The 13,350-nt window shown below is 37.3% G+C and overlaps 1 protein-coding gene across 8 annotated transcripts in view; it reads right to left on the bottom strand.

The window, feature by feature from the left end:
- Positions 1–88: 88 nt before the first annotated feature.
- The window catches only part of AP1S2 (adaptor related protein complex 1 subunit sigma 2), a 33,320-nt gene continuing 20,058 nt past the window's right edge, over positions 89–13,350 (bottom strand). For 2 of the 8 annotated variants that reach the window (XM_072849356.1, XM_072849354.1), the window contains one exon: positions 89–2,101. Coding sequence is in view for 3 of the 8 variants with exons in the window: in XM_072849354.1 (XP_072705455.1) it covers positions 2,054–2,101 (48 nt within the window). In the remaining 5 variants the exon portion in view is untranslated. Of the gene's footprint in view, positions 2,102–4,390; positions 5,815–6,239; positions 6,364–12,703; positions 12,737–13,350 lie in introns of those variants that run through there. The other 6 variants (XM_072849366.1, XM_072849359.1, XM_072849358.1 and 3 more) reach the window with 5 other exon arrangements.

The following is a 13,350-nucleotide window of genomic DNA, read 5'->3' as shown; positions in this document are numbered from 1 at the left end:
CTTCTTTCCTCTGCAAAAACCAGAACTAATTACATATAAACACAAAGCAATGGTGTAAAAATGGACATTTATTACAACTAAACCAATGTGACAGACAGAGGTCAAACAGTTTATTTGTCACAATCACAACAAAGCTTAATCCAGCCAAGCACATACAAGTGACAGTGTAAACTTTAAAAACATGTCTAATACATAGAAAATTGCCTCGGGTTTGACTTAAATTAAGGTACTTTTACCACGTCAATCTCACACACTGGGTCATTCTACTACCACTTTAACCTCATCTATCCCTGCACGTTGTACACTGGGGAAATGCGCACCACTGCTTTTGCGTGCCCTAGGCTAAAAATGGTCTCTAGTAATCCGGTATGCTTAAATCCCAGAAAGGGCGTAAGTAGACAAATTCTAACACTGAGTTCACAAGCTCCACCCTGGTGCTGCTACAGAAGCATGCGGGCCCACCCCTGCCCCAGCTGGCCCTTCTGCTGCCACAAGCACTTATACTGGGGTCTCGATCAGGGGACCTGCAAGTGGCAACACTGAGCCTTTCCTGGTGGGTTAAATTTAACCTGGATCGCATCAAGCCCACAGCTTAGCTCTCCAGATGGCTGCGTAAGTGCTTACGCTAGCAGCGTGTGACTGCTTCCAGCACCCATGCCAAAGCTAACTTTTGTGAAAATGTGGCACTACTTACTCAAGTGAACAAGCCAAAGCATCGACTCCTAGCCTGAAGTTACTGGGAGGGGAGGGGAACAGCCCCACCTGCTCAGGGACCAAGCCGACACACAGCAGAACTTGGCTACTCCAAAGTGTGGCACTACCTCCCCAAACCTCAAAAGCATACATGAATCGAATTTCCTCAAGTGAAACAGGTTTAGTTTATAATTACTGAAAGTCTGCTAGAAGTGTCAAAATATTACCTAGTATCACTTTACATGATTTGCAGTGAATCTACTATACAAATCTAATATTTAAAAGCTCTCACTGCAAATTAGTTGGTTCAACTGTATATCACACAGGAGTTTCATAAGGGATGTGTCACACATTAAAGGTTGACATAGGCAGTTAAAATGACATTGACACTTAGTGTGGCCTTTTTTTTTTTTAAAGGTACCTACTCTACACCTGTTAAAGCATAACTATAAAACACCAATAAATACAAATTAATTTGTCAAGTTTGAAAGAAAATAATAAAAACTCCCTTTTGTAAAGCTCCTTCTTTCCCATCTTCAAAAGTATCCAATTTTCATTATGCACCTCTCTATACAGTCAGAATGCCTATTTCCTTTCTTGGGTTTATGTTCAGAGCAAGCTAATATCAAATCTAAAAATTGTTTCCTTATTTGGATTATTTTTTTTTTTTACTACATGCATTCCCTTTTAAGTACAGTAACTTGCAGAGTTTTGCTCAAGGTAGCTAGAACTTAAATACACCTTCATTTCTAGTGAGTTGATCAGTCTGCAGTTTTCTTGCAAAAAGCAGTATCACCTGAACAGTTTTTACCAGTTTGATATGCAGATACTAACAGGATTCTTTGGTATAATGACAAATTCAGTAGTAAACAGGTATTTCCAATCTTTATGCATCAACTGAAATAAGCAGAATTATCACAAGTGGTGACTGAAACGTAGATGAACAAAAGTCTTTGGTTGCATAAACACAATTTCTACACCATAACATTTCATATTTGGAGTTGTCCGTGTAGTTTCTTTTCATTTAGATATGCTACATCATAATGATGCATTTATTTCCTGAAGTCAAGTTCGCTTATAAAAAACAGTACTTATTGAAGTCAAATGCAATTTTCCTATAAACACAGTGAAGGGAGACACTGAGTCAAGTTAAATCTAATTCCTTTTCATTTATGATTTTTGGACTTTAGTTTCTTGTTCCCTTTTCAAAGGAGTGTTTTTCTTGTAGGCCTGAATGAAGCAGCTTAGCAAAACAGTAATACTGACAAACAGCATCTTACACCATTAGCTAAACATTACAATGAAGGCAGTGAACATTTACAGTATGAAACACTGAGATGTTATCAGCTGAAGTGAAGGTTTATGTCAATCCAATTTCTTCAAGTACACTACGTGGGGTCTCTGCTTCCTATGGAGGGAAAATTTGAGACAGTGGTAAATGGACCCTGTGCTTCTATTGAACAGCACCATACAGGAGTTAGTATGAAAGATGCTTAATTAAAAAAGAAAAGCTGAAAGACATGAAAATATAAAAGTACTGCAGTTTGCAAACATGGTATTAGCTGCACTTTTCAAAGAGCTCTTAATTAGATTGTCATGGTTCACAGGAATAGCTGGTAGATTTTATTGCCCTTAAGCATAATAAAAATAAAGCAATTCAGATGTACCAGCAGGGAACAAAATCACAACCCAGTAACAGAGAGATGAATTGGGGAGGGATGGGGAAGCATCTTGCAATGGAGTCAGTGATTTTTGTGGTGAATTGTTTCATGGGTCTCAAAAATCTGTTAGGGAAGAATGAATAAATGGATGACTGAAATGACTGATGCAACTAAGATACAGTATCCCTTACGCTCTTTTTATAAAGAGTCTAGATTTTTTACACCGGTCCCATGCTTAGTTCATAAAAGCAGGTCAAGGCACCTTGGTATACCTGGTGTCAATAAATTGACCCCTACAGAAGTGGAGGAATTGCCAGGATTGGAATTGAATTATTCCACACCAGGCATCAAGTTTTAGGTTAATTCTAATCTTAAAAAGCTTTGCTTAGATTCAGAGCAAGTCGTTTAATACAAAATTCCAAAGGGTTATCATCAGTTCTGTATTCATTATTCCTATAGCATCTGAAAAGAAACAGTAATTTAATTAGAAACATTAGCCTGTCCTTTTCCATAATTATTAACAATATCATAGTAAATTAAAAGGGATACTGCATCCTTATGGAAATACAAACAGTTTTAGTATCCAGAGTATGAGTAAACTTACTTTAGCATCCTAAAACAAGACACAGCATGAAGCAGAAAAAAAGGCAGATAATAGTTAAGGCAGCAAAAAAATTATTTTAACTGCTTTCTAAATATTTATTAAAAAATTGTCAGTAAAATACATAATTAAACACCTTAAATCTTGCAAATAACACCAGAACATTGTGCCTATCAGCCTTGACTATGTAGCACAAAATGATCAAGTTTACAATCCTCATTCAGTTCATGTATAAGGTGATTTAGTATTGAAGGAACAAGCTATGGTATTTTAAAGGCAACTTCATTCAAGAGTCAGTCAGTGCTTGGAACAGACCCCCTCTGAGCACTCCGAGATGGTAAGAAAAAGGCAAGTTAAAACTGGAAACAAGATACTTGGTGTATTAAAGATATAGTGGTTTTTTTCTCACTGATGCAATATTTAAATATTCTTAGAACTGCAGTGACCTTGATAAAGCCAGACAGGATGGCAGGATTAAAGATTTACATGTGTATTTTAACACAAATCCCCCCAAAAGGAGACACTGATTGAAGAAAAGGCTATGTAGCATTTTTAATACAGCCTGTCGTATTATATTCCCAGATTACTTTGTTGCATTCATTTTAGAGGACATGTGTCTCCCCTATCCACCAACTTAAAGCATTTTACTCAAAAAAATCCTACATTCTTAACTATAGCAAGAGAACTCAAACAGAGTATTCTAACACAACATAACTTCTCAAGCATTTCAGGGTCTTGAAAATATTTGTAATAAAACTACTTTTCACAGTTTTAAATTGATTAGACAGCAGCGGACACTTACAGTTACTCAGTGGTGAAACAGGTTATTTACTAAATTACCTGAAAAAAAAGTTATTCAATAGCTATGAAGAAATACAGCACACTGCTGCTACTATCCTTAGAGCAGTTCAGTATTATTGTCTCCACTGCCAATTCAAAGTTGTAGGTAATTTTCAACAGGCATATACTTAAATAAAGATTAAAATTCTGGAAGTAAATCAAGGTCATTGGCTAATAATGAATTTAAAGCAATGCATTTCAAGGACATTGGCTACTTGTCCTCAGATACCTTACCAGTAAAACTCAGTAAGATTTTAATTTTTTAATACTACAGCAGTAACCTTGAGGCAGACATGCCTTCTTGTGTGCACATCAACAATATAACCTCAAAAGGAATACCTAAAGGCTAATGTGTTTTGCTAGAGGAATAATTTAATCAATTATGACTTTTAAGAAACAAACAGAATGAATTATATTATGTTTTGTTCACATTATTTGTTTTAGCAAGTGTCAAACATTTTATCCAATTGTTATGGAAAACATTCTGCAGTATTATACACTACCTGCAGCTCAGAATCACCCAAGGCAAACAATGCAAATTTGAAATATATCAGAACACAGATGAGGAAAAAAAGTCATTCACATGAGACAAAAGTGCATGCAATACTTTATTTCAGACATGCCAGGTAAGCTAATTCATTACCTAGTAATTTAGAAGCAAGCAGCTGTATACAGATAACAAGAAAAACAGCATCTCATTACAGCTCAATGCACAGCATTTTAAGCCAACAGGCATGAAATAATGCAGGCTAAAGCAGTGTTAACCAGACATTCAAACACATTGTTAATGTCTTACAGAAAAAAGGCAAACTTGGAAATGGAAAACCACTCCTATGATCTTGTTTTCTAAGATTTCAGAATGCTGCAAGTCCAATCCAAATCTTTTGTCTAATCCCCCAAATCTCCCATTTTTAGGTCAGTTTAACATTTGAAAGGTAGTGCATTACCACATATAACACGTGGAACTAGCTGTTTGTGTTAAGCTCAGTAACCACCTCCTTGCTAATTACATTTAAACAATTTTCAAAAAGAGCATTGGTTTTAGGTTACAAATTATCCTCTTCTACTAGGCAAACAGAGGATGCAATACATGGCCTCTCACTCTGCCCACTCTTTTTAATTGAAAGGTACTTATCATATTCATCCTCGTGGCAGTTCTCTGGTATACAACGTAGTCTGCACTTAACACTGGAAATGCCAGTTGAAGGAGAAGTATTTCAAGTATGCTGTTAATAGACTTTAAAAAAACCTCTTTCCAACCCTAACCATCTGTAAAACAATGAACTTGTTCTCTCCTTCAGTAGCAGCAATTGTTCAACTACTCACAAGAGTGTTTTGAACATTTAAATACAAGTGCTGTAACTTCAGATTTACATAAGACATTTTCTTTGCCCTAATCAATTCTGCCTTCCTCCTCTTTATAAGGTAAGTCACATTATTGTGCCAGTCTCAGAAAAGGATACTGGTATGTGCATCTTTAATTAAGATGCAAGGTCTGTACAGAATTGTGTGTATCATCATTTAACACTTGTGTGTATACACATTTCACATAATACTACTCCTTCACTAGTTTCTCTGTAAATACTAACTTCATCTACAGGTTTTAAGTGTATGTTTAAATACCACCACAACTTATTTGGAAGATAAACACAGGTCAAGTAATGTTACAGTATAGGTGTTGCAGTATATAGATGTTTAGCTCAGAAAATTCTACAGAATTTTTAAGCATAAGACTTCAAGCTTACACACAATAAAAAAGTTAAACCATATGCCAACAAGCACAAGTTTTGTTGAAATGAGACATGTGAAGCGACAACACTGTAAAACAGAGGGGGAAGAGGAAAGTACAACAGCAGAGAATGGTTGTGGTATTCTATTAGATTCAAGATGACTGGATTCACCAAGCTGATGGTAATGTTCTGTCATGAGTAAGTCACAGGTCTATCTCCTCTGAAATTCTGCATGCATGATGAATGAAGCCATTTAGTACACTGGGACATTAAAGTATTCATGACGTGGCTACAAAAGAAATGTACATATTCTTATACATATAGAAAGGTGGACAGATATGCAAGAAAACAAAAAGATTATCTCACTATTGTATCTCTGACATGAAAAGGACATTTGATACAGAAATACAATATTGTATTTTTGACTACTCTAGACCTCCCAGGAGGGAGAGGGCAGGGAGAACCATTGTTTTACCCACCCCACCCCCCATTGCATGCTGGGTCCAACAACATACAGGACAACTTCACATCATAATTACTGTATTATGTAAACTCAGAGTTTCTTCTCAGCCAAAATTGTTTGAAGCTGAGACACACTTCCAGAGATAGACCACCCTATATATTTGCTCCATTCTAGCCTCTTTGGTAGACATCGACTATTGGCTACTGTCAGAGACAGGGCACTGGGCTAAGTGAACTTTTGACATCACCTACCATATCTGCTCTGATAAACACACACTGGTAACAGGCCTCGAACACAGCTGTGAGCAGCACCTTGCCAGGGTAGTACAGCAGTGGCATTACTCGTGACAAAAATGATCTTTCTATCAAAGAATGCCTGTTTAAAAAATGATAGGTATCTGAGACACCTCTCACAGAAGGCAAAGGTTTTTTTGCTTTTCAATTATGCCACTGAACTTAATACTCTCATATTACTAGCATGAACATCAGTGTACAATTTGTTGAAAGATGACTTAGCAAGCAATACTCAATTTCTTGTATTAAAAGCAATGCCCTGAAGACAGATGAGGACATTTTTAATGGAGTAATAGTGATTTAGGAGTATCTGCCCCACATATGCCCATTACACACCTTCGGGATGGGGGGAAGCACAAAACACAACTCTGCCTATCAGTTACCATCTTTCATGATGTACCAATTAAAATCTTCAATCTATTTTAGTATAAATTATACTAAAATTATAGAAGTCTTACAAAATTATAGAAGTCTTACAACAGAACTGAGAAAGTTCCCATGACTTCTAAACCTAACAATTTCCTCTGTGCCGTCTCAGTTTATTCACATGTTCAAGCCTGTATATTTTTAAGTTCTAATCTCCAATTACAAAAAAAGCACAACAAAAATATCCTAGAAACTTTACAGGATTTATATTGCTTTTCAGTATCAGTAATCTGAACATTATTCCATAGCAGTTAAAACTATTCTGAACAAGCCAAGTACAAATGCAGTAGTTCTCAAAACAGTAGCACTTGTACCTCGGTGACAGTTGCAACTAAGTTGTATGAAGTCTGCTGTGATTTTTGGTAGAGCTCAAAAGAATTTGGTATATAATAGAGCATTACAAATGTGAATTTTTAACTCTTAAAACCTCTCTTACTGCTTAAGTCAAGCATCAGCCTACACTGAAAACAAAATGCTGAGGCATATTCCTAACTGGAAGAGGAACTGCATGATGATGGTATACAGTACTAGCCCCAAGGAGTAGAAGCTTTGACTAAAAAGAAAATATTAACTCTAGAACTGCTGGAGCCTCCACAGATAAAAAATTCCCAGAGAGGTACTTACTGAAAACTATCACTTTACTTAACACTGCTGGCATGATATAGGCTCACGAAGACAACTGAAAAACAGGCATATTGTAACAAACTCAAATGCCCAATTTTTCTGGTTTCATATTTTCAGTTTTTACCTGGAACACATATGCACACATGTGACTGTGATTCTCCTCGTCCTTGAAAAAAAAAAAAACACCTCATGTCTTCCAGTGTTCCACCCTTGGAAACCTGGACCCATCAAAGTTGGTGTCTTCACTGAAATGCCTGTCAAATCTCATAACAGATTTCTCCTTAATTTTACAATAGCTCTCTAGACAGAAAGAAGAATGAGAGCAGCCCATTTTCTAGCACTCTTATGAGGTTGATTACCATTCATTGTTGTTGTATTCAAAGATTATCCCAAGCTGCACACATTCTTCAGCACACTCTGGCCTGGAAGCGCTGACCATGTTACCTTTTACACAACTGGTATCAACAAATAAGGACACGGAAGTGTTCATTTCACATTTATCCACTTGTCACCTTTCAGTACTTTCCAAACTTCTACTCTACCACACACCCCTGGGGTATTCCCCGCCCTGTTCATATTTTCAATGGTTTATAACTTGACGAATTAACTGTCTTTGATGCGAAAATCCTGGTACACAAAATTGGATGATTGACTCAAATTACTGTTATGGGATTAGTGTCTCATCTTGACAGAATCTTATTATCTACTGATAAAGGAAGATAGATTGTCAGATAACAATCGGAAGAAAGTGGTTATTTCGCTCCTGGCAGCTTTTTAGCCTACAGAACATGTAAACACCACCTGCAGCTAGACTAGCAATAAACTGACACTGTAGAGGTGAACCTAAAAGATTAAATGGAAGACAACAGTAACTGAGATATGAAGCGATAACACAGCAATATTGTGAGATGGAAAACACTGCAGTCTCAGTGAGACCTCTGTACCCCACTGAGGACATCCGAGACCATCACACAGAGGGTCTGGCACTGTGGGCAGCCTGACGAACAACAGAAAGGAAAATAAAGTTTTGACAAATTATTTGCCATCACAGAACTACAGTATCTCACAAGCTCCAACTATGATTTCTTAATTTTTTCTGTGTTCCCTGCTACATTGTCTCCAGAGCAGTTAGCCTGCTGGTCTGAATACCAGAAAAGACAAACTGGGGGAAAGGACAGATGTCAACTTCTACAATCAGTATCTAGACTACCTTGTCTTCCTTCTGTGGGACTCTGCAGACCTCAGACAACACCTGAGCCTGTGAAGCATGTCCTTAAGATAGCTAGATATCTGGATCTAATGAGTTTATAGAGTTGATCTAGCAGGTAGGGAAGAGGCAATGGTATCTTTACAGCACAATACAATAGCAAACTAATATGAAATACTACCTCTGAAAAATCATTGCTTATTTAAAAACTTGGATGCAAATCGTTTATCTGACTTTAACACATGGGTCTTAGATCCTAGTTTTGCCAAAGCAGTAGTAGCTCTACAATACAAGCTGCACATTGCAATTCCACACTGTTTTAAAGTTACTAGAATCCATCTTTTTCAAACTGACATCTGTGTTTACAACTCATTTTAAAAAGCTAATAATACTCTCTGAAATTTTTGGCCTGAATCATTAGAGATTCTTAAATTAGAAAAATAGTAGAGTTGATTTGAGTCAACAAAACTATTTAGCTAGCCCAACCCAACTGACATTTTTCTCAGCCAATTTTGTCATGACCCAACCTAATTAAAAATCATAATCACACAAAAATTAGAAGGGACTTCATTTAATCCAGTCCCCCAAACAGCATACCTGTAGTATTCCTGAGAGATATTTAATCTGTTAAAGGCATCCAGTGATGGAAACTTTTTAATGCCCTCCAGGCAATCTACTTAAATGCTTCATTATCACCACTGGAAAATTTGCCTAACATCTACTTTGAAATTATTTTCTTCCTGCAATTTAAGCTATTTTATGTCTGTAGTGGACAAGAAAACAGTCTATTTCCTCAGGCAAGAGAGAGACAAGAAATTATTTATGCCTATACCAAACTGACTCAAGTTCAGTTGTTTTGCAGCACTGCCATTTTACTGACAACATCACACAGCAGTGATGTAGACTTCATGAACACTTGGCACACCTTCTTTTTCAGGGAAAGTTTGCTTCAGTTTTTCTTTTAACTTCTTTCCCATCAAAACCAGCACAAAGCCTATGAAGGCAAGCCATGTTAACTGCAGGCAAAAATTACAACTGCTACCTTTTGATAAAGGCTTGGCTTTTTTGCTCCCAGCATCTAAAGAAACCCCAAGCTAGAACAACACACAAGATGCGGGACCATGGAGTGCACAGCAGTTTGGGAACAATTCCACAGAAGCAGGCTATAGGGAAAACAGAGAGGAGGGGTGAGGGTTTCTGTTTAGAAACATGAAGTTCTTACAGTAGGAAGATATTAACATTTAACAAGCACTTTAGCAATGCTTCAGAAGCAATTACTTTTACACTCTACTTCTGAATCTTTATTAGGAAATATTTCTAATTAAAGGCTGCTTTAGGAAATTGCTGTTCACTTGCCTTTTCAGGGATTTCAAAATAGAAGAGTATCTGTTTCCCAATCTTTGGTTAGCTAACTATTCAGAAACTCCAATTAGATGGTTATTGGGAAAATTCTACTTTACTTTCAAAGGAGAGCAAAGTGTTTTCTCAGAGAACCTAGAACACCCATGAGTTCTTGAACATATTCAAGGACAAATATTAACTATGATGTCCTTCAAAAACAAAGAACAATCCTACATCCATGCCAACTCCAAGTCAAGTTCTGCAGCTTCCTATACAGAGAGGACAACAAAAGAAATCTTCAAGATTGGTGAAAATTAGTCAACACAATACTCAACTAGAGTCTGAAACAGCAACAGTCATCATGCAAGTGTTATTCAGCAAAACATCCTAGCATATGCACACACTTCAGCTCTAAAACATCACCTCAACAGACCAAAGCAGAAGGATATGACATAAGATCAGCAGTGGCCTGCCTGCCTCCCTCTCAAAAGCAGAAGTAAAAATACCAGTAGAAACTTCATGTACTGTAACGGGATAATAGCGAGTGCTTCCTGCTTCTTAGTTGCTATTCTGATCTGCTAGATCAGAGGTGATAATCGCTCCAGGAGGCAGTGCTTTATACCTGCCAATCAGTTGCTACACAGTGAGCTATGAATTGACAGTCTAATCTTTAAGGGTAAGGATGGTTCTAAGCATCCACTGGAGGCTCCACTTCCCCACCACAAAAACACAAATGCTTTAAGCAAATACTACTGCTGAATGCTTTGTATTGTGAAGCTAGAGCCAAAGTTATTACAAATAACCGAGTTCTCTATCAGATAATCCTACAGTGTCTGTATGTTTGGCAGTTTGCCAAACTACGCACATAAGGATTCATTAATGTTTTCTTCCATTCTCTCCCAGCACTGCAGCTACAGGCTTGCATCACTTATTCCCCTTTGCTTAAGGAACCATTTCTTAAACCATAGGGCTGTTATCTTTGAAGAGATGACCAGAATATACTGCTGTAACAAGCCATGTCACGTCCAGTATCATTCAGCTTCCATGGCAATGGCATTTAAGTATTCCCCTTCCTTCCTGTTCCTGCAGCACTTTGCCTTCTTATAGTTGTTTGGATAAATGTTTGCAGGGCCAAGTTGTAAACACAGAAAAGCTGCTGACTGTATGTTTTTAGAAATAAGCAATTTAAATTGGATCAGTTTAAATGGATCTGAAATACAGGTCTAGAACAGTCATATAGTTTCTCTGGCACAGAGGAAAGAGGGAGGGAAAGGACAACTGAAAACTCTGTAAGTCAGTACTGCTGCTGAAGCTCCTTGCCACACTCCTATGACTTATGCTGCACCTCAGCTGTTGGCCTGAGACACGTAAATTAGAACTTACCTAACTATGTTAGCTGACTTGGGGATTCACCACAGACATGAGTCAAGACAAGATACATGGGGAACACTGGCTTTTTAAAACACTTAGATACACTAGGAATTGTTAAAAATAAGACATAATTTAAGTTACACTATTAGCTTTAGCAAAAGTCCTGGCTGCCACCAAAAGCAGCTGCCTTTTCCTCCCCTTTTCAATGCCACTGCTTTCCTCCTCCTGGCACTTCCTTCATGCTCCCCTGCATATTCTCAGATTTTAGCTAACAAGCTAGGAACCACATAATCACAGGGCAAGTGGATCAACACAAGTACCACCACAAAGGTGGCAGCAGGGATAGATCTGGCCTTCTCAGCAAGAGAGTCACTGTCAGCATGGGTTTAGGTGATGAGGAAACTGCACCCTGACTCAAGACCATGACTTTACCACCTGTAAATTGCTCGATAGAAAGCATAAGTTCTATTCAGTAGAACTTGAATGTAAAATAAAAAGATTTCACCCTGTCTAGTTGTATACCACTTAGGTTCTTCCACATTATACAAGGCTTACCTTAAATTTAACCAAATTCTGTAGGGAATAGACTACTTCTGAGTATGTGGCTTATTACACTTGCCATATAGCACATGTAGAACTCGTCACCCTAGTTTACAAACAAATCTCTCTGAAACAGCCCTCAAAAACCCAAATTCTACTCATTTAGTGCTTGTTTATGCTTGAAAGAGTAACACAGATTAAGTGATTTGAAGCTGTATAATCTATTAGTTAAATATCAGGTTAATCCACACACACAAGCTGTACGAGTCAAACTCCTCCCCTTGCCCAAAGACAACCTTCTTTACCTCAGGAGATCTTTCTTTACCACAGATGATCTTCATTCCTACATACAAGCTGCAGTTCCTTCCTGCAGGCAAACTATCCCCATCTGTTATTATGTGCAACCATCTATCTGTCCCTCTCCACTCATCCCAGCAGATGCCATCCCCATTTCTCCATATTCTGTGGAGTCATGACAACCATGTAAATTAAGCTCTGTACACAGCGACTATTCCTTCACTCCTTCCAGGGAACAGTACAGGCCAGGAAGAAGCATCCCATGGGCATCTGATAATGCCACTGTGTTTAAATTAATGGGGACAAAGCACATTTCTTCAACTAAAACTGTGTCCATACATAGAATTTGTCAGGGACATACTGTGGACAAGTAAACTGGAGTCACACAGAATTCTCTAAGCCTGAGCTTGCATGTTCCAGAATTGGTCTTTGTAGCCATCTAAGACAACAAAAAAAGATTAAGACTCCTAAGTAAAAGCTCTATGCTTAGCATAGGTCCCAAACAATATAAATACTTTTTATATTGTTTTAATAAGTTTTAAGTTTATAAGTTTTCATAAGTTTTTATAAGTTTTAATCACAAGGAAACGTTTACAGTTGCAGTATTAATACTAACCTCACCATGAGAATCACACTCTTCATACATGAACTTGTTATCACAAAGAGGAGAGAAAAAGCAATAAGCATGGGGAAAAAAACGTGGAAAAAATCAAGCCCGAGCATTTAGGTTTTCTTATCGTTGTTTTAGAATTTCTTATATGAATTTGGATATAATCCATTTTGAACAAATTACTTGACTGCCCTAATTCTACAGGTCTAATATGCAAGCAGGTTATTAGCTACTCCCTAACACAGATCAACAGCTGTATCATAAACCAGGTAACTTTTAAATGGTAAAAATACCCATACACCACCAGTGAATTTGATTTTGAACGTTACAAAATATTTTTGTCTATTATAATATTTTCTTTTTTCTGGAAACCAAATCATGATATTTATAAAGCTGCATATGAAATTAGATCTATTACTGCAGTTCCACATTACGAAAGCCAATTTGTATACTGAACTACTTGTTTATCATGATATCAAATAAGCAGCGGACTAATTAAGTTTTCTCCAGCAAATCATTTTCATGTGTGTTTCCAACTTGCCTTACGTAAAATAAAACCTTACCTTTATTAGTAGGACTGCCACAATGTATTCCACTTACGCTTTGGATAAAAATATGTTGCAATGCACTATATATGCAAATAAGCTTTGTTC

This window comes from Ciconia boyciana, chromosome 1 (assembly GCF_034638445.1).
Source record: "Ciconia boyciana chromosome 1, ASM3463844v1, whole genome shotgun sequence".
NCBI classification, from domain to species: Eukaryota; Metazoa; Chordata; class Aves; order Ciconiiformes; family Ciconiidae; genus Ciconia; species Ciconia boyciana.
This window is presented reverse-complemented; position numbering and strand designations above follow the sequence as displayed.